Source organism: Papio anubis, chromosome 3 (genome assembly GCF_008728515.1).
Source record: "Papio anubis isolate 15944 chromosome 3, Panubis1.0, whole genome shotgun sequence".
Lineage (NCBI taxonomy): Eukaryota > Metazoa > Chordata > Mammalia > Primates > Cercopithecidae > Papio > Papio anubis.
In genome coordinates, this window is record NC_044978.1 from 134,421,237 (window position 1) to 134,445,682 (window position 24,446).

General features: G+C 39.4%; 1 protein-coding gene across 6 annotated transcripts in view; it reads left to right on the plus strand.

Annotated features, from left to right (window-relative positions):
• CCSER1 (coiled-coil serine rich protein 1) overlaps nucleotides 1-24,446 on the plus strand; it is a 1,426,296-nt gene that overhangs the window by 292,673 nt on the left and 1,109,177 nt on the right. For all 6 annotated transcript variants that reach the window (XR_001902664.3, XM_017958858.3, XM_017958861.3 and 3 more), the window contains exon 5: nucleotides 17,584-17,704. Coding sequence is in view for 5 of the 6 variants with exons in the window: in XM_017958858.3 (XP_017814347.2) it covers nucleotides 17,584-17,704 (121 nt within the window). In the remaining variant the exon portion in view is untranslated. The remainder of the gene's footprint in view (nucleotides 1-17,583; nucleotides 17,705-24,446) is intronic.

The window sequence follows — 24,446 nt, forward strand, 5'->3', positions numbered from 1 at the left end:
GGGTGGCTGCATCTTCACCAAGGAGGGTGGGGCTCTGCCCCTCCAACTTGGAAGGGATGAGGTTTTTGCCTGTTCCTAGCTCCTGCTGGCTCCATGGAGTGTACAGTCCTGACTATGCTTCCCTCATTGTAGCTGGCATCTTTGCAGTGGCTGCTCCACACAGGCCACTGTTGCCATCCATCCCCCTTCTGAAGAGGTATATCTAACTGCTGTTAGGATAGGGATGATGACTGCTCTTAACTGCTTCATGCTGACAGGGGACATTGTTTTGGGGAAAACAGCAGTCAGATCTCTCTCAGAGGCCTCTGAGGGTCCCTGGTAGAAATGGAGCCGTTGTCCAAGGATCTAGTTGTATGACCACTTGGAGTGTGACAGCCTCAAGGTGAGAAGAAATAACTTTACAAGGAGGTTGAGAATGTGAAGGAAAGTATCTAGTGCTGGAGATAACACAAATAAGAAGTAAAATAGACTAATCATTCTGAAAATAGTGTTGTGGCTAGAGCTGTTTCACCTTTGTGAAATAAATCTTGTAGGGGGGCAGCTAAGCTTTAAAAGAGAAATAACTGTTTATGGCAGTAGGGAGTTCAGGAATAAAGGAGTCTTGACAAAGATGCCTTATGGTGAGGAACAGAACAAAAGCAGAACAGGAAGCATAGGGTATCCATGGAGGGTTGGTTGTTAGTACTTATCTTTTCTGATTGTTAGCTTGAGATCCCTGATTTCTTCACTCGTGTACTTCGGGTGCTGTCTTAGGTCAACAGAGGAAATTCCATCGGTTCCCTGGTCTTTTACTAAAGTATAATGAATCCAAGAATCTATTTCAGTGACCTTTACTGCCGTAGGAGTAGAAAGAAGTACAGAGTAAGCCCTCACCCCCATTCTGGGACTAGAGAGAGAGAAAGGGAAGCAGGTGCCTTTACCAGTACTAAATCCCCTGGGTTGAATAGAAGTGGTCCTATTCATGAGACTGGGCCTCTGATAGTTGTTGCATTTCCTTTGGAAATGGGCCAAAGAAGTTATATGTTTAATTAAATCGGAGCTTTTTTGGTCTTGCAAGAAATCATTGGTGAGAAAAGGCTGTCCATACACCATTTTGAAGAGACTTAAATCTAGCTCTGAAAGGGTATTTCTACACATAGTAGGGCTATGGAGAAAAGAGTAATCCAGGGAATATGAGTATCTTGAGACAGTTTTCTGAGGTGCCTTTTAATAATCTCATTTGTCTTTTCTACCTTTCCTGAGGATTGTGGTCTCCAAGCACAATGAAGCCAGTATTGTATGCTTGTTGCCTTTGATACCCCCTCGGTAACAGCTGCCTTGAACAAGAGGCCGTTATTGCTCTGAAGGTACTTAGGAAGTCCAATGTAAGGAATTATTTCATTAATTAGTGTTTTTATCACCTCAGAGCCTTTTTCTGTTCATCATAGAAATGCTTCTACCCAGTTAGTGAAGGTATCTACCCATACTAGGAGGTACTGGATGCCCCTTGTCTTTGGCATATGGGTGAAATCCATCTGCCAGTCTTCCCTGAGGTAGACTGTCATCTTTTGGGTTCCAAGGGGAGAAGCCGTTGACTGACTGGATTATTTTTGAGGCAAGTCTCACAACCATTAACAACCTGTTTGATCATTTTTAGCAGAATTTTACGTGAGAACAACCTTTGAGCACTTGGCAGGTTTTATCCTTACAGGTTTTATCCTTAGCCTAAAAGACTTGGTGGAAGATTTTTTAAGAACTTTCTGTTGGCTGGAAGCTAGTAGATGAAGCTTACTATCCTCTAATTGCAGCCATCCTGAGGACTGAAGTGTGTATCCCCGAGACACAGCCCATTCTATCTCTGCAGAGGAATACTGAGGTTTCATTTCTTTTATGGAGCACTCCCATATCAGAGGGCCTCAAGTGGATCAGATATATGGGGCCCTCTTGCTGCCGATTTGGCTGCTTGCTCTGCCAGCTTATTGCTTTTGGCTATTTTATCCATCCCCTTTTGGTGGCCTTTACAATGTATTACTACCACTTTCCATAGAAGGAATATCACAGATAATAGTCTGTTAATTTCCTGATGGCATTTAATGGGAGATCCATTGGCTGTGAGGAAGTTCCTCTCTTTCCAGCTAGTGGCATAGGCATGGAGGACTAGGAAAGCATACTTAGAATCAGTATAAATGTTAAATGCTTTCCTCTTGCTTAATTCAAGTGCCCTCATGAGGGCAATTAGCTCATCTAGTTGAGTATTTGTGCCTGAGGAGAGAGGCGTACTCTTGATAATGTCATTCAGGGTAACTATTGCATACCCCGCCTTATGGACCCCTTGCTCTACAAAGGAACTTCTGTCTGTATTTGAGGTCCTCTCCAGCTGTATAGGTTTGCACTACTATCTGTTCATAGTCCTCTTCAAGCTCCCCAGCTTCCTCTGGGAGGAAGGTGGCTGAGTTTAGGGAGAGACAGGTTCTTAACTATACTACAGATCCTTCTAATAGCAGAGCTTGATATTTGAGTAGGTGGTTGTCTGCTAGCCAGAGACTCCCCTTGGAAGACAGCAGTCCTGCTACATTATATGACATATAAACAGTTAAGTTATTCCCCATGGTTAACTTAATACCTCTGGTACTAGTAAAGCTACCACTGGAAATACCGGCAATGACAGGCAGGCCATTCTTTAGCTATCAAATAAAGCTCCTTCCTTAGGTACCCTATGGGCTGCTAGGCTGGACCTCGGGCCTGAGTTAGAACTTGCATGGCCATTCTCTTCCTTTCTGAGACATAAAGATTGAACATCTCCTCATTGGGAAGGCTAAGGGCTGGTACCTCAAGCAAGATTTGTTTTAATTGGTCAAGTCCCTTTTAGCCTGTGGTTCCCCAGTTAGGGAGTGGATCTTACTTGGCTGAGTCTCCTTTATTAGGTGATATAAGGGACAAGCTATTTCACCGTACCAAGTATCCATACCTGCAGAATCGTGTAGTGCCCAAGAATCCCCTCAGTTGCTTGAGGGTTTTGAAGAGGGGAAAGAAGGACATGGGCTTGATCCTTTCTTCACCTAGTGCCTGGGTCCCCTCTGACAAGACTAGACCTAGGTACTTCATTGAAGTCTGACAGAGCTGAGCCTTAGATTTTGAGACCTTATATCCTGTTATCTAGAAAATTAAAAAGAGCTTTACTGCCTCCTTGAGAGATTTCCTCAGAGTTGGGGCACAAAGGAGAATGTATACATATTGTAAAACTTTAACCTGGGGATAAAGGAACTTAGAGAGATCTTTTGACACACCTTCTCAAACAGGTGGGGCCAGTCTCAGAATTCCTGAGGTAACACTGTCCAGGTTAACTGGGTGGCCTAGTTGGAGGAATTCTTGAATGCAAACAAGTACTGGGAGTTGAGGTGTAACAGTATGCAGGAAAAAGGAATCTTTTAGCTCCAGGACTGTGAACCATTTAGTTCCCTCAGGTATTTGAGTTAGCAGGTTATAGGAATTGGGAAACACCAGATGAATTGGGACCACAGCCTCATTAATGAGGCAGAGGCCCTGAACCAGTCTCCAGTCCCTGTTGGGTTTTTGTATCCCCAATATCAGTGTATTGCAAGGGTTGTTACAGGGTTTGAGAAGGCCCTGCATCTTCAAGTTGTCAATGATGGTTTCTAGTCATTTCCTAACTTCTGGTTTCAGAGGATATTGTCTCTGGTTAGGGAAGGAGGTAAGATGCTTAAAGTGGATCCAGACCGGTGTGGCAGTTGTGGTTCAGCCAATTTTCCCTGGAGTTGCCCAGACTTCTGTGTTAATACTGGTCTCTATGAGGGGGAGAAAAAGAGTCCGTCCTGAAGCCATAAGGATAGTGGTTCCCATACAAGCCAAAATGTCCCTGACCAAGAGAGGAGTTGGGCTTTCTGGCATGATTAGAAAGCATGAGTAAACAAGCGGTCCTCCCAACTACAACTAAGGGGTTGGGAAAAATATTGGGTTAAAGGCTTTCCTGAGACACCCCTTATGGTCATGCTAAGAGAGTAGGGAGTGCCTGGATTGGAGCGGAGAACTTAAAGGCCTGCTTCAGTGTCCAGGAGGAGGTCCCCTTTCCTCCCTTCACCTTCCAGACTCACCCTGGGCTCCTGGAATGTAATGGTGGTCTGGACCACTAGAACCAGGGAGAAGAGCCCTGGGATGTGTGAGTCCTGCTGGACAATTTGAGAGACTAGCTCTGGACCTGGTGACTTTTGTCTCTGGGGATAGTCTTCCCTTCAGTGGTCTCCATTACCTATTGGACAGGGTTGAAGTAGCTTTCTCATGTTGCCTGGGCAGTCTTTCCTGAAGTGCCTTGGCTTGCCACATTTGTAGCAGTTAACAGGTACATCTAGGCACTCTGGGGTTTGTGAGCCTGCAAGGAGTCAATTAGAGCCTCTGCCTTTTCTTGTGTTTCTTTTTTTTTTTTTTTTTTTTCCTCCTGATCCCTATTATAAAAGACCATGGTGGCCAATTTCAGTAGGTTCTCTAAAGTACTGTCTGGTCCTACAGCCTACTTTTGCAGCTTCACCCTGATGTCTGGGGCTGCCTAAGTAATAAACTTATCCTTCAGGATCAGTTATCCCTCAACTGAATCAAGAGAGAGAGGTGTGCTTTACCAAGACCTCTTTTAGCATTTCCAGGAAGGCAGCGGGGTTCTCATTGAATCCCTTTTCTGTCATGTATAGCTTGGAGTAACTAAGAGGCTTAGTTCTAGTCCTTCATAAGCCTTCCAGTATGCACACCTGAGAGTGATTCCTCTTCCATTCTCCCATTTCATCATTGGTATCCCATTTATGATCCTCCAATGGTACCACTATTCTTCTAATTGGATAAGGCTTCTTTCTTTCCCTGGCACTATATGACATACAAAGCTCATCCCCCAAATTATCTGCTGCTTGCAGGGTGGCCTGCTTTTCGACAGTAGTCAGGATCTGATTCAAAAGTAACATAATGTTCTTCCAGAAGAGTTAAAATACTTTGGTTAAATTTTGGAAAGCCTTTATATGCAAATATCAGGGTCATTTGAAAACTTGCCAAGATCTCCTTAATCTGCCTTAAGTTCTATAGAGAAAAGCAAATTTGAACCTTAATGAGACTATATTTGCCAACCTTTTGTAGGGGCAAAAGTGCCTAAAACTAAGATTTCTAGGATGGGGCAAGCTTAGAGAGAACCTGGATAAGGGAAGTGGAAGGAGATGATTCCTCCAATGGAGGTACCTCTGGGGTTTGCTTCTCTATTTCCCTGGGATTGCCCCTTGCAGCCTTTTCTGAAATGGCCACCAGGAGGGCAGAATCAATCCTACTATGTTGGCAAAAGTCCGGACTTCCATGCAAAGCAAAGAAAGTCTGCACATGTGGGAACTTGAACCATTTGCCCTCATGTTTACAGAAAAGTTCCAGCTGCAGAATGGTATTAAAATTAATGCTTCATTTCTGAGTCCATGCTTCTTCCTGCAGAACATAATTCAGCCACACCTTTGTGCAAAGGAATATAAGGCAGATTTTCTCCAGAGTCTGAGGGTCAAGGAGTCCCAGAGATTCAGGATACATTCTAGAGGTATATAGGTTAAAGATGGTTGTTTACCCTTCTGGAAGAGAGAACAGAGGAGGAAAAGGTCATTTTTCTTCTCTCCAGAGTCTGAGGGTCAAAGGGATCTCAGTGATTCAGGATGCAGTCAAGAGGAGTGCAGGTTGAAGATGGTTGGTTACCCCTCAGGAAAGAGGGGTGAAAAGCATCCCTTTGTTCCTTTCTCTTTACAGTGAATACCCAGGGTAGATGAGGGGAAGAAAAAAGGGCATCCTTTTCTTCATTCTGACCTTATATCCCTGAGTCCCAGTGATCTTTGCAGGTGTTGACCATGTGTGCAAGTGTGACTTCACCCATGAAGTGGGGAGGCATACCCGAGAGGAATATTCACACTCACCTATGTGGTGCCTAATCCTCCTGCTTTTGATAACCTTTGAGTTCCCTAGACCTTATCTATGCCATGGGTGGGAGCATGACCTCCATCCACGATGCAGGAGGGCCTAATAGGCAAGAATTAGTCAAGCTCACCTGCGCTGTGCCCTGTAAACTTCACTGTCATGTGCCTTTGGATCTCTCACATCTAGTTTTCCTTTCTAGGGCCTCAAAATTAAACTTGGGACAAAAAATTGCCTCAGGATAGTGTACAGACCCATTAAATTGGTGGCCCTCACCAAATTGCAGCCAGTAACTGATGGGGCAGCCCATCTCTTGCTTCTTTCTTATAAGCAGGTGAAGCTGTGGGACCAGGTCCTCTGCAAACAAGGGAAAGAAAGGGAGTCCTGGGAATTGGGGACCTGGCCTAACAAGATGCCTCCCAAAAGGATGATTTAACTTCAGGGGAGGGGAAGGTGCCTGGGGAAAAATCTTTTGCCCTGTGCAAATGGGTTCCTTCAACAGGGGAAAGAAAACTCTCAATTGTTACATTCTTGTTGCTTCTAAGAATAGATAGACATCACATTGTTCTGATTTACACTTCTGATGACCAAGCCAAGTGCTTATTCTACCCAGTATTATTATCTCTGTACTTTGAAACAACACCCTTATCATTGTATATAAAAAAGAGATAGGAGCCATGACAGCCATGAAAGAAGGGAAGAATGATAGGAAAGATGGGATGTCCTAGTGCTGACACCCTAATAGGCAGTCGGGGACTAGAGTTAGTTCAGAGGCCTTTGGATAACACTGAGATGTAGCCAAACCAGATACCCTCCGTTGCCCCAGGACCTCCTTCTGATCCCACATGATGGCTAGACCTCCATGAAGGGAAACTGGATTGGAACAAAGCCAACATTCCCAGCACCCCAGGGTGATGGAGGATTGGCAGTGTCCTCCCCAGAAAGCCTGTCCTCGTGTCTTAAGGCCAGAAGCTATACTAGTCACTTTTAACTGGCTAACAAAGGCATGGCATTTTTCTTTCAGTTTGGTTATTGTGGAGTTTAGGGATTCCCAAAAAAAGGACAGAAAGCAGCAAGGTTGCTTTTACTCACCCTTCCGCAGATCCTGGATGAGCCTCACAAAATGTCATAGGATCCTCAGAGTGTTGCTTTTCTAGCTATAAATCTCTGTGGCTGGTGGTGTCTTTGCCTGAGTTTTGCTCAGGATCACTGGATTTGATTTGCTCACTTGGCCTGGCAGTCTTCACTCGGCTTGTACTACTGGCTCAGATCTGATGCCTGACAATGGTGAGCCAGGCATGAAATGGTGAAGAGTGTGTAAGCAAGCGATGGCAGGGTTCGGCCACTGTGTACAACAAGGCACACTTGCTGGGGCCGGTGGGCAGCTCCAGGTGTTGACATAGGCGCTGGTTCCCTGTGAGGCTATGGCTTGACCAGGTGTACCACAGGTGACTTCCACTGCAGGCACCAGGGAACACTTCATCACCCAGCAGCTTGGAGATTCCAGGAACTGCAGAGCCCCAAATAGGGTGTAAGAGCCCTGGCTCAGGGAACTCCTAGAGCTGAACTCCCCAAAGGGCCACAGCTCTTCTCTCCTTCTCTTTTCTCTCTTCTTTCTTCTCTCTTCTCATGCTTGCAACATGGTGACTGGGGGGCATGTTTCAGCCCTGTTTGTGCCATTCAGCAAGTCCCAAGTACTTGTCTTGTTTCCAGGAAGAATGAGGTACACGGACAACTGGAGGGTAAGCAAGGCAAAGAGGTGTTTTATTGGGCTACACTACAGCTCTCAAGAGACCTGAAGTGGGTAGCTTCTTTCTACAAGTAGGTCATCCAGAGATCTGTTCAGCTCTCAGCTGAGAGAAGTCCCACAGTGGGTAGCTCCAGCCCACAGGCAGGTTTTCCCAATGTCTCTACAAGTCTGGCTGAGTCCAGGGTTTTATGGGCTTCAAGGAGGAGGAAGTGTGTGCTGATTGGTCCATGGGTGGCCATGGCTGGACCTGGAAAAAGCACCATAATTTCCACTCTGCTTCACACAATTGGCAGTCTGGCACCCAAGCTTCAGGCCATCCCCAGCATAAAGATGAGGCTTCACCAGGGACCTACCTCTTTCCACCCAGGAGCCTGTCTGCTTTCTGCTGTCATCAACCTGCCATCCACAGCCTGCAGACCTGTGCCAACCTTCCCGTAGGCCTCCCCTTTGCCTCCCTTCCATGCTTATCAGCACCCAAAGTCCAGAGGGGCTCGAGGCAGCAGGGTTCTGGCATGTTGGTGCCACACTGAGCATGTGTATACCCAGCAGGGTCATGGTAGTTCCCAGGCTTTGTCACAACTTTGCTCCAAAATTGGAGCAGGCACCAGATTCAAGGAAATTTCAGACAGTGGGAGCCTGCTGAGGTCAGGGGAATTCCTGGGCTCCCAAGAGTTCCTCCTCTCACCTACTCCATGGTGTGCACAGCCCCAGCTACACCTCCCACACTGCAACCAGCATCTTCACAGCTACCACACCACATGGACCACTGCTGCCATCAGAATGTATATTGGTGCTGCCATCTTGAGAAAATAGAGTCTTGTCACAATAAGTTTTTTTTTTTTTTTTTTTTTTTGCGATGGAATCTTGCTCATGTGCCATGTCTATATGCCATGCCTGGCTAATTTTTTTTTTTTTTATTTTGAATAGAGGCAGGGTTTCACTCTTTTGGCCAGGCTGGTCTCGAACTCCTGACCTCAGGTGATCCACCCACCTTGGCTCCCCATATTGCTGGGATTACAAGTGTGAGCCACCATGCCCGGCCTTGCCACAATAAGTGTTAATGGTCCTGCCAATATTAAAATGAAATCTTTAATGAGTAAGTCATAAACCTTCTCATGTGAACTACTTAGAAGGAGCAGACTACAGATGTTGATGCCATTCTAATATTATGTGTGGAATTTGTGTCAGTGATGAAGGACTTCACAGACTTTCAGTGGTGCTACAGTTCTTACACATCACTTTTTATGGAAGCTTCAAAAACACTTAACCTAGGTAATGTCTTCTGCTCTAAATGGTGGCTATACAATGGAGAAAATGCTGATAAAGTTTTTAATATCTAGTTTATCCGCAATAATAATTGTTTATGATTCTGTTCTTTCTGATGCTGTCTATTGTATGCATGTTTTAAACATATGTATGTGTTTAAAGTATATATTATATATGTAATATATGCATACGTGTGTGCATGTGTGTACATATATAGATATGGATAGTGTATGTATGTATGTGTACATATATATAGATATAAACACATGCAAATTCATACAACTCTACACAATCTAGTTATAAATACCCTAAAAGCTTAGGTCACATTGGGAAGGAGGGAACCATAATGACAAGTTAACATATTTTCCAGCGTTAGAATTATTGAAGTATGAACTGGACATCTGTCAGAGATATTTGGAATGAGAGAGGATAGGAGTAGTAGCAATGTAGATTCAGCCATTAGGCGGGAGTTTCGACTAGAACTCTGAGATCTTTTTATTTAATTATTAGTATTAGTAAAAGTAATTCTCCAGTCCTCCCCCTAAAATGCTCTTTAAATTAGTTTGCTAGGACTGGCATAACAAAAGGTATTATTCTCTTGGTGACGTAAGCAACAAACATTTGTTATCTCACAGTTCTGGAGTCTAGAAGTTCAAATTCAGTGTGTCCGCACAGTTGATTTCTCCTGAGGCCTCTCTTTTTGGTTTCTAGATGGCTTTTTTCTGTGTCTTCAGATGTTTTTTCCACTGTGTCTGTCTGTGTCATAATCTCTTCTTCTTAAAAGGGCACCAGTCATACTGGATTAGTGCCCACCGTAATGACAACATTTTAACTTAATTTTCTGTTTATTAAAATAAATGACACTTTATTCATAATATTTTTAACTTTACACTTAGTAGGGACTTTATAAATGCTTGTTTCGTGTTCAACATTCAAGAACATCATTGGCGATGTCAGCTTATGTTTGAAATGAAGGACACTTTTTTGCCAGCCCCAACTATACTAAAGTGTTTTGAGTTTTAATAAGATCGATAACCTTACAAATGGAATTCATAACTTTTGCTAGTTTTCTCTATCACTTGTGAGGTTTCAATTTTATTCTAGAAAAAAATTTCTCAACGAAATATTTGAAAAGAACTACTCAAAATCTAAGGCAAGAAAAAAATTGAGATTAAATGGGTCGAAAATATGCAATTTCAATTATAATAGACCTGATGTATTCCAACCATCTGTCATAAAATGAAAGGTTACTGTTGGCACACAGCAACAAAATTACCGGAATTTGGATGATGTGAGGTAAGCCTGACCAAATTTAGTATTTTCATTTACACTTTGTAGTTTTGTCTGAGTTTCCAGGGTATACTTATTTTCATCTGTTTTTTCTGTGTTATTTTTTAAGAAGTTTTTACTTTAGGATATTGACAATTTCTATGCGATTCCTTCACATCTTAACAAATGTCTCAAGATGATATAAGCCTTAAATAATATGGTTGTACAGAATATTTTTTAATTTAAATTGTAAACTAAATTGTCTTCTAATAATTTGAACGTCTTTGCTTTCTTCTTTTGATGGCTGTTCTCTCACACCCATCTGTACTGTCACTGTGTTTTCTGATTTTGTAATGTACTGAGAATTGTACTTCATCTTAATAAAGCAAATAAGTAGATATAGACTGTGACTGTATATTTGAAACAGAAGTGTTAACATTTCTGAATACTCTGCACTCGACTTTTTCCCCTCTTGTCCACTACACTGCTACTTCAAATAATAAGAAGCCCTCACCATTTCTCATTTTGTTTATTTCAGTAGTGCTGTCAGTGGTTTCACTTAATCTTATTCCTGCACTTAGGTGTTGCCCTGGCTATTTTTTTAAATACATAAAGCTGATCATGTTGTTCTTTGTTTAATGATTGATATCAATTCCCATTAACTTTAGGAACAAATAATAATGTTTTTAAGTTGCTTAGAAGGTGTTTAAGGTATTGCTAGTGACCTATGTTTCCAGCTCAGTCTTCCTCACCTTCTTGTGTCTTATCTAGGCCCCAACCACACTGAATTGTTTCCATTTCTCAATATATATAACATTTTCCCATATCTCATTGCCTTTTAGCACACTTTTTCCTATGCTTGGCTAGCATCTTTTCATTTCCCCCATGCCTCACTTCATTTTTCTTCAGTCTCTCATTCATTTACCAAATATTATTGAGTGCCTTTTTAGTGCCTGGCACTCTACTAAGTAACAGGAGTGAATAAGACTGCAGCAGTTGTACTGTTTTCATCCTGCCAGTTTCTTTACTTGGCTGACTTCTATGATTACATTTTCTAAATGGTATCATCTCCTAGTACACTTTAAGTTACTGCAAGGCAAATATTTTGTGTTTTATCTTCACAAGTTCAGCACCTACTACAGTGTCTGGATATGAAATAGTTCAATTAATGCTACTAAGGAATGAATATATATGCCTGCTTTGGCTCAGTGTGTGCTATTTACAGTCATGATCAATGACTTTTATCTTAACTGCTTCTTTTTTTCAATTCTTCCAATTCTGGATTAATACTATTTCATCAAAAAACTTTGTATGGGCACTAAAAGGAAATACTTACTGGTTCACTAAAACTGATATTTAATACCAAAATGTCATTGTTAACTTATGTATTTATCAACCAGAGAAACAGGTCAGTAAAAGATATAAAGAAGTTTATTTTGTCTATTTGTTTATATAACAAGTAATCAACGTATGTGATTTTGGGGACTGGTTAGGTAAGTCCAAAATATGTAGAGCTGACTATCAGGTAGAGCAGGAGGGAACTTTTGACAAGGGTGGGATTTCTATCTTCAGGAAGCCTCAACTCTGCTGTAAGCTTTTTTAAACTGATTAACTCAGACTCATCCAGATTACCTAAGATAATATCACTTAAAGCTAACAGACTATGGACTTTACATGTAGAGAAGATACTTTCACAGCAACACTTGGGTTAGTGTTTGAATAATTGGGGCTTGTAGCCTAGCCAAGTTGACATATAAAACAAACAAACAAACAACAACAAAAAATCAACCAGGTATGGTGGCGTATACCTGTAGTCCCAGCTACTCAGGAGGCTGAGGCAGGAGGATTGCTTGAGCCCGGGACTTTGAGGGGTAGTGCATCATGACTGCACCTGTGAATAGCCACTAGACTCCAGCTTGGGCAAATAATAAGATACCATCTCGTAAAGTAAAACAGTTATAAATAATATTTGCTAACATTTTAAAAGAATATCATCTTCCTGACATTATACTAAGCACTTTACATGCATTAATTCATTTAATCATCACCACAACCCAAGTGCAAGATTATTATTCATAGTTTACTAATGGGAGAACAAATGCAAAACACTCATTCTCCAGTGGAACAATAGAAAAAACATTGTTGTAAGTCATTTTGAAGGACAGAACTTAGAACCCAAAGTATTTTTATGATGAGTCAAAATTGTGGTATGTTCTGATATGAATTAATTTTTCAGAAGGTTTTACTTTAAGACATTGATAATTTCTATGCAATTCTTTCACATCTTAAAAAAATCTCAAGGTGATTCTAGCCTTAAATAATATGGCTGTTCAAAATACAGTCTTAAATAATATGGTTGTACAAACAAACTGCTTGGTGGTTGCACAGTTTTTCTTACAATAAAGAATTCAGATGTAGGAATATTATTGAATATAAACAATTGAAAAACATAAACTATTACATTTACACTAGTACTTCAGAGCACTTGATATATTTAAATGAGAATCAGCATGAAGTATGTTCAATAGCATGAGGACTAGTGACAGATAGATCAAATTCAGGGTTTTCTATACTCAAACTGTGTGACCTTGAAAAGTGCAATGGCAGTAATAATAATACTTATGCCACAGAACTTTTCTGAAGGGTAAAAACAATACAGCAAGAGTCAATGCACAGTTAGTGCAGAATTGTGTCTATCATGTCATTTAAATGTTTGTTAAATAATTCTTTTGCTAGGTTAAGCTTTCTCAGTGGGTTGTTCCATGGTAGATACATGGATCCTGGATATTTGGAACAGAAAATGGAAACGTGAACACTCTACCAAGTCAAAAGCAAATTCTCTTTTTTAAGGCTGTAATTTGCTGATTGATAGTAAACTATTTTGGTGAACTGGAGTGGTGATCTCAAATGTAATAAATATGTATAAATAAAATATAATACAAGAATATCAAAGACACATTACTTATAACTGCTCTAGGCACTTTCAGTCATTTAAATGTTTTAATTTTACATGAAAGACAAAAATGCCTCTTCTGGTGAATCTTTGGTAGTTTTGTGAAATTTATTAACATATAAAATATTGCTTTTTTATGCTTTAGCAATGATTTTATAAACTAAAAAGTAAAACAATGATTGAAATTCAGTAATTAAATAAAATTATTTTGATGTAGCCAAACTGGAGAAAAGGAGTAGTTTAAAATTTTAGTGTTTAGATTTTGTATCTCAGTTTATTATGAATCTGAAAGAAACATTTTAGGGAATACAGCAATAATAGAAAGTCATTTCCTATAATAGCATAGTTTTTGTTTTGTAATAAAAGGTTACATGACAAGGTCAGACTACTTCATTTCAAAGCTAAAAATGATTTCTACACTGCCCTGAGGTTTGCAGATCTCTGACTGAGTGGTCCCTGGAAGCCTTGTTCATTTTGGTGTTTATATATTTAATGACTATCTAGAAATAAATAAGACTAGTGCTTAGAACCAAGTTTTAGGATGAGCAATTTTTGTGACTATCACGTATTTTTTCTTCTTTTAAAACCTGTAATTAAACATTGGTTTCTCAGGCCTGAATCATCCTTTTCTTATTAACTGATGGTTACTGACAACTGACTTCCACTAGGTGCAGTTCCAGTAGTTGTTAAGTGACCCTGATCTTGGCCAAAAGGCCTCATCTGTCTAGAAATAAATGGGTACTTTTATTTTACAGTTAGCCTTGCTCTGATACTCTCTAGTGACAGAAGCCTAAGATGGAATATTCTGCACTTCATGCAATACATTAACAACAAAAATTCTTTTCACAGAAGAGCAAATTTAGGATATAGCTTTTTATATTGTTGTCTCAAACTGTTATTTATATCCATGGTTGGAAATAATCGTGAAAAATGTATCATTGATTTTTCAACCCATGGATGCTGCAAATCTATTTGAATATGGAATGGCTTGACGCTGTCTCATGTTTTTTACATTACATTATGTTATAATTGTCTGCTGTTCCATAATGTACCTTTATAAAATGTATAAGTGAATAAAATTTTTTATACATTATTAACATTAACTTTATAAGTAAAATTAAATAATGGAGTAATTAAAACTTGACTGTTCCTGTTTGTCGCACTCCGTTTTTTTGTTTGATGCAAATATCACTTCCAGCACTATCCATTTTGTTTTTGAGATGGAGTCTCGCCCTGTGGCCAGGCTAGAGTGCAGTGGGCGCGGTCTTGGCTCACTGCAACCTCCGACTCCCTGGATCAAGTAATTCTCCTGCCTCAGCCTCCTGAGTAGCTGGGATTACAGGCACGTGCTACCACGTCCAGCTAAGACAGGCTTTCACCATGTTGACCAGAATGGTCTTAATCTCTTGACCTCATGATCTGCCCACCTCTGCCTCCCAAAGTGATGGGATTACAGGTGTGAACCACTGTGCCCAGCCAGCACTTTCCATATTTTGTTGTTGTTGTTGTTAGTTTTTTGTTTTTTGGTTTTTTTTCTTTTGAGGCGGAGTCTCACTCTGTCGCCCAGACTGCAGTGCAGTGGCCTGATCTCGGCTCACTGCAACCTCAGCCTCTTGGGTTCAAGCAATTCTCCTGCCACAGCCTTCCAAATAATTGGGACTACACATGCATGCCACCATGCCCAGCTAATTTTTTGTATTTTAAGTAGAGACGGGGTTTCACTATCAGTTTTTATTTTCTCTACTTTCATTTTCATTGGCACATTTTTTCCTTACATTGTCTATTTTTTATAAAATGTCACATAAATTTATCACAAGGGGACAAGGAAGCAATGCAACTACACATTATGATTTATGTGCTTGAACTGAGTAAGTAATGCCTAGTTATCAATAATTGACAGAATTTGAAAGAAGTGATGTGTGTGTCACTGATTATGATGTACCTCTTTTATTTACATTGTGATTTGTGTACTGAAGTGCTACTAAAGAAGTTTGTACTTTATACAATTACTCACATTTGGTATACCATGTGAACTGCAATTTGAACCCTGTTTTTGGGGGATGACTGGTGTTATTTAACTAACCCATGTAACTGAAATTTTTGCATGTTAGAACCATGTAAAAAGAGGACTGAATATACACTGTATATATTCAGTTTCATTCATTATCAGAAATACATAGATTGAAGTTACAATGCCATACCACTATACACTTAAAAGAACGGCTTTGGTAGGCAGAATTCTAAGATGACACATGACTCCAGCCCTTAACTTTTCTTCACTGGGAAGATGATAGGGCATCACTGCTGTGATTGTTAGTTGGCAAAAGGGATTTTGCAGATGTAATTAGGGCTACTAATAAGTTGACTTTGAGTTAATCAAAAAGGAGATAATCTGGGTAGACGTAACCTAATCACATGAGCCCTTTAAAAGCAGAAAGAATTTTTTTTTCCCTAGTTGGCAGCAGAAGAAGAAATCAGAGATATTTAAAGCACGAGAGGGCTTCAATGTGAAGGATGTTCCCCACTGCTGAGATGGATGGGCCATAGGCCATGAACCTGTGAGTAGCCCTAGAAGCTCAGAGTGGTCCCTAGACACAACAGCTAGCAAGGTAAAAGGAGACTCGAATCCTGCTACTGGAAGGAAGTAAATTCTGTTAACCTGAGTAAGTCTGGAAGTGGATTCTTCACACAGAGACATTAGATAAGAGCGCAGACTCATTGATACCTTGATTTTGGCCTTGTAAGACCCTAATCAGGGAACCCAGTTGAACCCAGCTGGATTTCCGATCTCCAGAACTGTGAAATGATTAATGGATGTTATTTTAAGATGCTAAGTTTGTGTTAATTTTTTATGCTGCAATAGAAAATTAATACAATATTAAAACTTTAATAAGAAAAAAATGACAAAACCAAGTGTTGGTGTGGATGTGGAACAACTGAAACTCTTTCTCTATTGTTGGCAATGCAAATTAGTACAGACAGTTCTGAGTTGTATTTGGCAGTAGCTACTAAAGCAGAGCATAAAACATGACTATATACTAGAAACGATTACAGCTTCTTGATTTTTTTTTAATATAAATGTGTTTGTGCACTGTTTAAAAAAGTACAAGAATGTTCATAGACAATTGAAATAGCCCCAAACTGAAAATAACTTGTGTTCATTATTAATGAAATGTATAAAGAAATTGTGGTATATTCACCAGTGGAAAGCCACACAGCTATGAGAATGAACCAACTGCTACTAGACATAGATGAATCTTATAAGCACACATTGAATGAAATAAAAAACACATAAAAGAATATGCTTGGGCCGGGTGTGGTGGCACATGCCTGTAATCCCAGCACTTTGGGAGGTGGAGGTGGGCGGATCATGAGGTCAGGAGATTGAGACCATCCTGGACAACATGGTGAAACTCTGTCTCTACTAAAAAATACAAAAATTAGCTGGGCCTCATAGGATGTGCCTATAGTCCTAGCTACTCGCGAGGCTGAGGCAGGAGAATCACTTGAACCTGGGAGGCAGAGGTTGCATTGAGCTGAGATCATGCCACTGCACTCCAGCCTGCGTGACAGAGCGAGACTCCTCAAAACAAAAAGGGCCTGGTGCGGTGGCTCATGCCTGTAATCCCAGCACTCTGGGAGGCTGAGGCGGGCGGATCATGAGGTCAGGAGTTCAAGAGCAGCCTGACCAACCTGGTGAAACCCCGTCTCTACTAAAAATACAAAAATTAGCCAGCATGATGGCGGGTGCCTGTAATCCCAGCTACTCGGGAGACTGACGCAGGAGAATCCCTTGAACTTGGGAGGCGGAGGTTGCAGTGAGCCAAGTTCGTGCCACTGCTCTCCACCCTGGGCGACAGAGCGAAACTCCATCTCAAAAAACAAAACAAAACAAAACAAACAATTAAAAAAATGCTCCCAAAAGAATATGATCCAGTTTGTATAAAGGTCAGAAATAGGCAAAACTTCTTTATGGTTCTATAAATGATGATAGTGGTTAAGTTCAGAGGCTACAGTAGTGTTTGAGAAGGGATACCACAGGAGGATTTAGGGTGCTGGTGATGCACTGTTTATTGATCCTGATGCTGACTTAGCAGGTGTGGTCATGTTGCAAAGATTCATTTAACTGTATATGTATAACTTGTGCACTTTTCATTCTTGGATGAAAAGCTGTTTTAGAAAAGGACTATAAACTGTTGGCAATACCTTTTCCATCCTGGGCTTTAAAAAAGAAAAATTGCCCAAGGTCATATAGCTAGTGAGTGAAAAGACTTAGAGCAGAAAATATTTAAGGATAATTTAATAATTAATGTTTTAGTAGAATTAGATCTTTTATTAGACTAAATATAGAAAGGGAAAAAAGGAGAAGTGAGACTAGTTCATAAATAATTTTGACATTTACAATTTCTCGGTTTTTTTGAACAAACAGTTTGCCGGGAGGACTCGCATCACTCTGTCGTCTCATGTGCTGCAGTAGTTCTTACTCCTATGGAACCAACAATAGAAATGAAGAAAAGAGAAGAACCAAAATTTCCTGAGCCTTCCAAACAGTGAGTTGTTCATTTAATTTTTCAAGGCCTTGTAAAATCAATTAGATAACCGATAAGAAAATGTGATTTATAATAAATGTGTTAATATTAGTATAAAGAAAGAAATAAATTTTGTGCATTAAAAAATAATCTCTTCTATTTTGTCTAAATGAATAACTTCTGTCTTCAATTGTGATCTTAATGATGGCGCTATCAAATGGAAATTGTTTATATCCTACATACCTCACACTATTATTTCGAGAATTAAAAGATAGGTGTGAACATATGACAACACAGTATAAATGCCAAGATAGTGATTAACTCAAAACTCTTGTCAATGACAGAAGCCAAATGTTAACTGGTTTCAGAAAAAAAAATCAAGAGTGCTGGTGGTTATCGGCTCATGTAATTTATAAAGTACAAAGGTAGCAATTTCTTCAAGTACAGTTTTGGTTCTCAAATGATATCATCAAGGGTCATTCTCTCTATCTACATCTTTTTGCTTGACTCTTCTGTCTGGGGTTTTCATTTTCTGGGAGGATCCTCTAGTGGTGATATTGCTGCCTTCAGCAGGAACCGGGATTGATTTTCATTTTCTCCACAAATCCAGTGGAAGGAGGTAATTTCTCATTCCTTTTAATCAAAGCAAAAATAACCCAGATTTGAGTGTCATTGGATTGGCTTTGACTAGCTTGGCTTGTTTGACATGGCAATTCTGAAACAATCGCTATATCCAAAAGTATTTAGTGGTGATTGACTAGATAATTTGTTGTTGCATGACAAGCCCTGGAACACAGAATGAAATGTGGAGGGGAAAAGTGATTCCACAATTGACATATTGGTGATATTGATAAAAGAAGGCAGAGATAGATGAGGTGTCAAAATAATGGATGTTCAATATAGGTAATATTATCACCATTAATTTTAAAAGTCAGAATTCTTTATTATATTTAAATCATAAACATTTAAATACTAAAATATAATGTATGTATCTTTATTTCTTATTTTAAATGATTTTTTACCTACTTAATTTTATTTTATGTTATTTGTTCTGGCTGTGCTATTGAGAGGCTATATAACTCAGTGGTTAGGAATCCAGGCCTTGGGCAGATTCTTGCCCCAACTCCCCCAATTTTCTTAACCCCTGGGCACTGTGGCTTGCACCTATAGTCACAGATACTCACGAGGCTGAGGGGGAAGGATCATTTGAGCCCAGGACTTTTAGGCTGCCAAGAGCTATGACCATGTCACTGCCTTACTCCAGCTTGGGTGACAAAGCAAGACTCTGTCTCTAAAATAAATAATAAATAAACCTTCTTAACCTTTGTTTGTTTGTTTCTTTTTAATGTGGGAGATACTTTACCTCATAATGCAATGCCTAAAACATAATAGAGGCAAGAACATATAAATTGTGTAATTTTTTTGCAACAAACATAATTGTCAAATAGCCACATCAACTGTTTATAAATGGAGTTACTAAAGCCCTTTATGATATCATTTTTGTGTATTTTGGATTTCCCATAAGAAAAAAAATACTAGATGGGGCTGGGCACGTTGACTCACACCTTTAATCCCAGCACTTTGGGAGGCCAAAGCGGGCAGATCACTTGAGGTCAGGAGTTCGAGACCAGCCTGACCAACATGGTGAAACCCCGTCTCTACGAAAAATACAAAAAAACTAGCCAGGCATGGTGGCAGGCACCTGGAATCCCAACTACTTGGGAGGCTGAGGCAGGAGAATCACTGAACCTGGGAGGCAGAGGTTGCAGTGAGCTGAGATTGTGTCATTGCACTCCGGTCTGGGTGACAAGAGCGAAACTCCATCTCAAAAAAAAAAAAAAATAGTAGACATAAAATAATCACCCACCAATATAAAACTAATGCTGGAAGTTGAGATATTGTCTTTGGATAATAAATATTTCTTTTTAATTTAGGATGGAATTACTTCTTTAAGTAAATTTTCCCCTTGAATTTTACAGTCTTCACATATAAATTCATAAATCATTGACTCTTTAAAATATAGGATTCATAGAGTCATCTAATTCAGAACCCAGTAAATTTGTTGCTAAGAATAACTGAAATAGTCATCTCAGAATATGTAAGACTGTACGTAAGAAAGAATATGTAATACATAATTACATCACTTTAGAAAGTAAAAAACATTTTATGACTGAGATATTTGTATTACCTAACCAATGTTTAGTTATATTCTGATGATAAATATTTTAGTTTTGACAATTTGTTATTAAATATTCTCATGTATTTATTAGTTTTCAGACATTTGATAAGGAGAAATAAGAATTAGGAACTCCTACTAGGAATGAAGTATAAACTTTTCAGCATAGCAAGTGATAGGGAGAAACTATCTAAATCTTTAAGAAGGAAAGCTATATTGCGCCTTACAGTAGAAGAGGACCAGAGCGTTCCACTTGTTGCAATATCTAAAATTCATCTTAATTCAGGAAACAAAGATGGGGATTTTACTTCACTTCTGAGTTTAGTTTGATATGTAACTCATATGGAAAGGAAAAACTTGCTAAAAAATAGAATATTCTATGTAATCCAAAAAGAATGTACAATTTTCAAATATTTAATCATAAGCATAGAATGCTGGGGTCAAAGCTTTGAGAGTGACTGTTCACAATAGTGAAGTCATGGAATCAACCTAAGTGCCCCTCAACAGATGGTTGGATAAAGAAAATGTGATATATATATACACACCATAAAAAAAGACTGAAATCATGTCTTTTCAGCAACATGGATGGAGCTAGAGGTCATTATCCTAAGTAAAATAACTTAGAAAATCAAATATCACATATCCATACTTATAACTGGGAGCTCAATAATGGGCACACATGGACACAGAGGGGAATTATAAATTCATAAAAATCCTACTATTAAAAGTGTGCCCAAATATCCAGCTACACTCAGCATGTTCTTCAAAACTCTACTTTTCTCAAGTCGGTTCTATGTAAATGAGCATTTCATGAAATGTACATAGAGCTCAAACTCTGAAGAGAATGAAAGAATAACCATGATTGGCTTTGGATTATATTTTGTATTAATACTTTGTGAGAAATATGCTTGTTGAAATGCAAATATTCTGTACATACCATACCTCAACGTCTGAAATGAAGGGATTTTTATGCCCATTGTAAAGTTAGAAATGCAGAGGTAAAATAAAAATTAATCTATTCTTTGTCCATGTCCATGTTTTTATATTATTTTATATAAATAAATCTAACCTTAGGAATAGATTTGATTCATTGTTGACTCTTGCGTAGATGAAGCATTACTTAAACGTATTGTCATTCACTCCAAGTTTCAAGACCTCTTTGTAATGCTTCAATTTCTTGTCATGAAGTAGGTTCAAGAAGCTCCTTCTGAAAAGTCACAGATGTTATCATTTAGTACAAAAGTCTTATTTTTAAATAATTGCTAACACTAACCTATTTTATTCTTAGAGGGCACTTAACACACAGGTTTAAAGTTTTGTCAGCTCTTTTTGTTTATTTATCTGAATGAATAGTACATGTTAGATTTGGAACAGTTAAGTACTCTCTCTAAGGTCACCGCTTTAGTCTCCTAAAGTTGTTACACGAACTCTGTAGTTATACTGAAGAGACATCAAAGAATAATATTACAAGCTGATCTCCAATTTTCCTTGACAATCTTCAGGGGAACATATTTATTTATGCTTTTAGGCAGATATGTATTTGTTAATTTATCAAAAATAGGTAATTCTTGAGTGTCTGCTTTGTTCTTGGCACTGTGCATAGTGATAGGGATTTTGTGTTGAAAAGCAGGTGAAATCCCTTCTCTACTAAAAATACAAAAATAAGCTGGGCGTGGTGGTGCATGCCTATAGTCCCAGCTACTCGAGAGGCTGAGGAAAGAGAATCACTTGAACCTGGGAGGTGAAGGTTGCAGTGAGCCGAGATTACGTCATTGCATTCCAGCCTGGTGACACAGCAAGACTCTGTCTCCAAAAAAAAGAAAAGAAAAGAAAAGAAAAGAAAAAAGCAAAAGTGTAGCTGTGGCTATAATGTAGAGGTGTATCTCATTATAATCTCATTATAAGGGCTGGTAAGAGGTTGTAACATAGCCAAAGGAGGTAAGTAAAATGTCCCTGAGGAAGTGACTCTTGAGCTAACGTCTACAGAATATTAGTTAACTAACTGAAAAAACAAAATAGCTTCTTAAAGTATTCTGTGATGGATGGGAGTGTGGAGAAATTGAAGGAAGGCTTGTGGGAGGAAAAGGAAGCCAAATTATGTTAGCAGGGCCAAGCAACATGGTCAGATTTGCCTTTTGAAAACTTTGTTTGTTTGTTATAGAGAATGAATTAGGTATGGTTGGGGTAGTGGTGAAATGGAGCTGGCTTAGGAGAGCCAATTTGATAGCAGTTCTCCCCAGCTCTAGATTCAGTGACTTCACACTGAAAGTTTGAAATCAGCCATGGTGGGTGTAGTTACATCATAGCATTGGGAATTCTACAAATGAGGACTTTCCTCCTCTCCAGGAGAGCTAGTTAAATAGTTATCAGTACATTACTAAATGGAGGACAGATTGAGTGGCTACAGTGAGATCATTTAGGTGATTGCTGATAGTAGCTTGGACTAGGGTGCTGGCATTGGGGATGGGGAAATGTGAAAAGAGAACTGTGTCAATATATATTTATGAGCCATGGCAAGTTAAATACAGTTATTAAACTAATAACTTACAATACATTGCTAAGTATTTGCAGTAAGAATGAAAATGAGAAATTATCTTCATTACTAATTGTAATTATGATAAATATATAATATTGTGAAAATCCTAACATGTTATCTTGATTTAGTAATAGTTTAATGAATGGAGAGTCATGATATTCTTTTAATTTATGTTGAGTGTTATATCAATTGAACTATAAGTGTAACATGCACACACATAAATGCGCTTTGCATAAAATTCCTTTCTGAATCATTGTCATTAATTCTTACTGAAACTGTCCACAATATAGGTAAGTTCCACCTAGGTTCTTATGTAAATTCTTATGATTCTTTACTAACAATTTTCCTTCATTTACCCTCCATCACTTGGTGCCTTCAAATTCTTCCATTTAAAAAATTCGATACTGAGGTATGGATAGCATAAATATCAGGGTAATACTATGATTAGGAAACAGCCTTCTTCTTCATGCAGGCATTCAAAAGAAATGGATAGTGTTTCATGATTTCAGTCAATTCAAGGGTGGAAACAACTATCTGAGGAAAACAGTGAGGAGATAAGATTTCCATGGTGAAAGCTGTTGCCTAAATATGGGTCTCTTACACAGCTTTTGGAGGAAGTTAAGGTTGGGAGGAGAAACTTTCTAACCTCAAATCTATAGTGGATTTTCAGAAGAATCATTCAGTGCTTCAGATGTGTTCTCTGCAGTTGGAAGCACAAAGGACACATGTGGATTCATGCCTGAGAAATTTAGACTGCCCAGAAAACTTAGAGGGTGAAAAATGGCCAGCTGTGAAAGCAGCACCATCTAGGACTCTAGAAGTTAGTCAGAGAGGCTGTAGTATTTTTGTGAATTATCTGAAGGATGAGGATACCCCATAAAGAGGGATAAAGGACTCTCTTGCAACCATGACTAGGGAACTACAGAATACTGGCCCAGAAGGAGACCTTTGAAAAGATCACTTGTGGGCCCATTTACTAGCCCCTAAAGCCAGTTAAATCTCCTCTGACTGAGTACCACTCCCCCAACCTTTCACTCTGGTAGCAGGAATACACTAGCTGTACCACTGAGGAAGCTTAATCTTCAGGGGTCAGCTTTACACTGGGCCCCATATAAAGCCCTAGAAGCGATCCTGGAAATTTTTCCTTCTTTTCTCCTGTGTGTGTGTGTGTGTGGGGTGTGTGTGTGTGTGTATGTGTGTGTTTTGAGATCCCTCCAGATTTTATAAACTTCAGGGCTCACATAATCTGGATTTATCCCTTTGTACCATTGCCATTAGATCTGGGCACTTGGGATTCTTGCCTTGGGCCCTGCATGTGAGAGAACTGTGTCACATCCCTTCTCCAGCTGCTCCCCCTTCCATAAGATGTCTTTCCAGAAGGCCAAGGGCTCCCACCCACTAGGAGACTATGCCTTCACCACTCACTCTGTACAGAATTAGCTGCTCAAATGGCCCTAGGTCCTCCCCTCTGGAAGACCACATAACCCACAACCCATGGGCTGCAGAGGAACAGTCTATCACTGGTAGTGGTGGAGAGAGCTTAGAGGGTTGGTGGGGGCATTTACCTTTCTGACTGCCGGGCCTTGGTGGAAAGGCAGCCAACTAGATGTTTTGTCAACTATGCTATATCACTGGTACCTTGTGAAAGGACTGATTGCCATCAACCTTCTGTATTTTTTTATGATCTCTATTCAACCTTTTGGAAAGATATGAGCTCATTATTCACTGGTTTATAAAAAAAACAACAACAACTAAAGAAGGGTTTCAAACGTCAAGAACCAGTGGATTTTAATATGAAAAATAAAAATGTTTAAAAATTCCCAGAGAAACTGCTGCCCTTGATTGACAGTGTTGTTATTTTATCTCTCTGCTGTTTATTGCTCCTTAGTGAGTCATAATATTTGGTCCCTTGTGCAGTTACCCTGTCAAGGCAAGAAATCCTATTGTAATGTTTGCATCTAGTTTGACAATCCTTTGTACATTGAGCACACAAATGCTATTTTTCAGATAAGTTAGGACAACCTGATAATATGACTGAAGTGTTTCAGCTC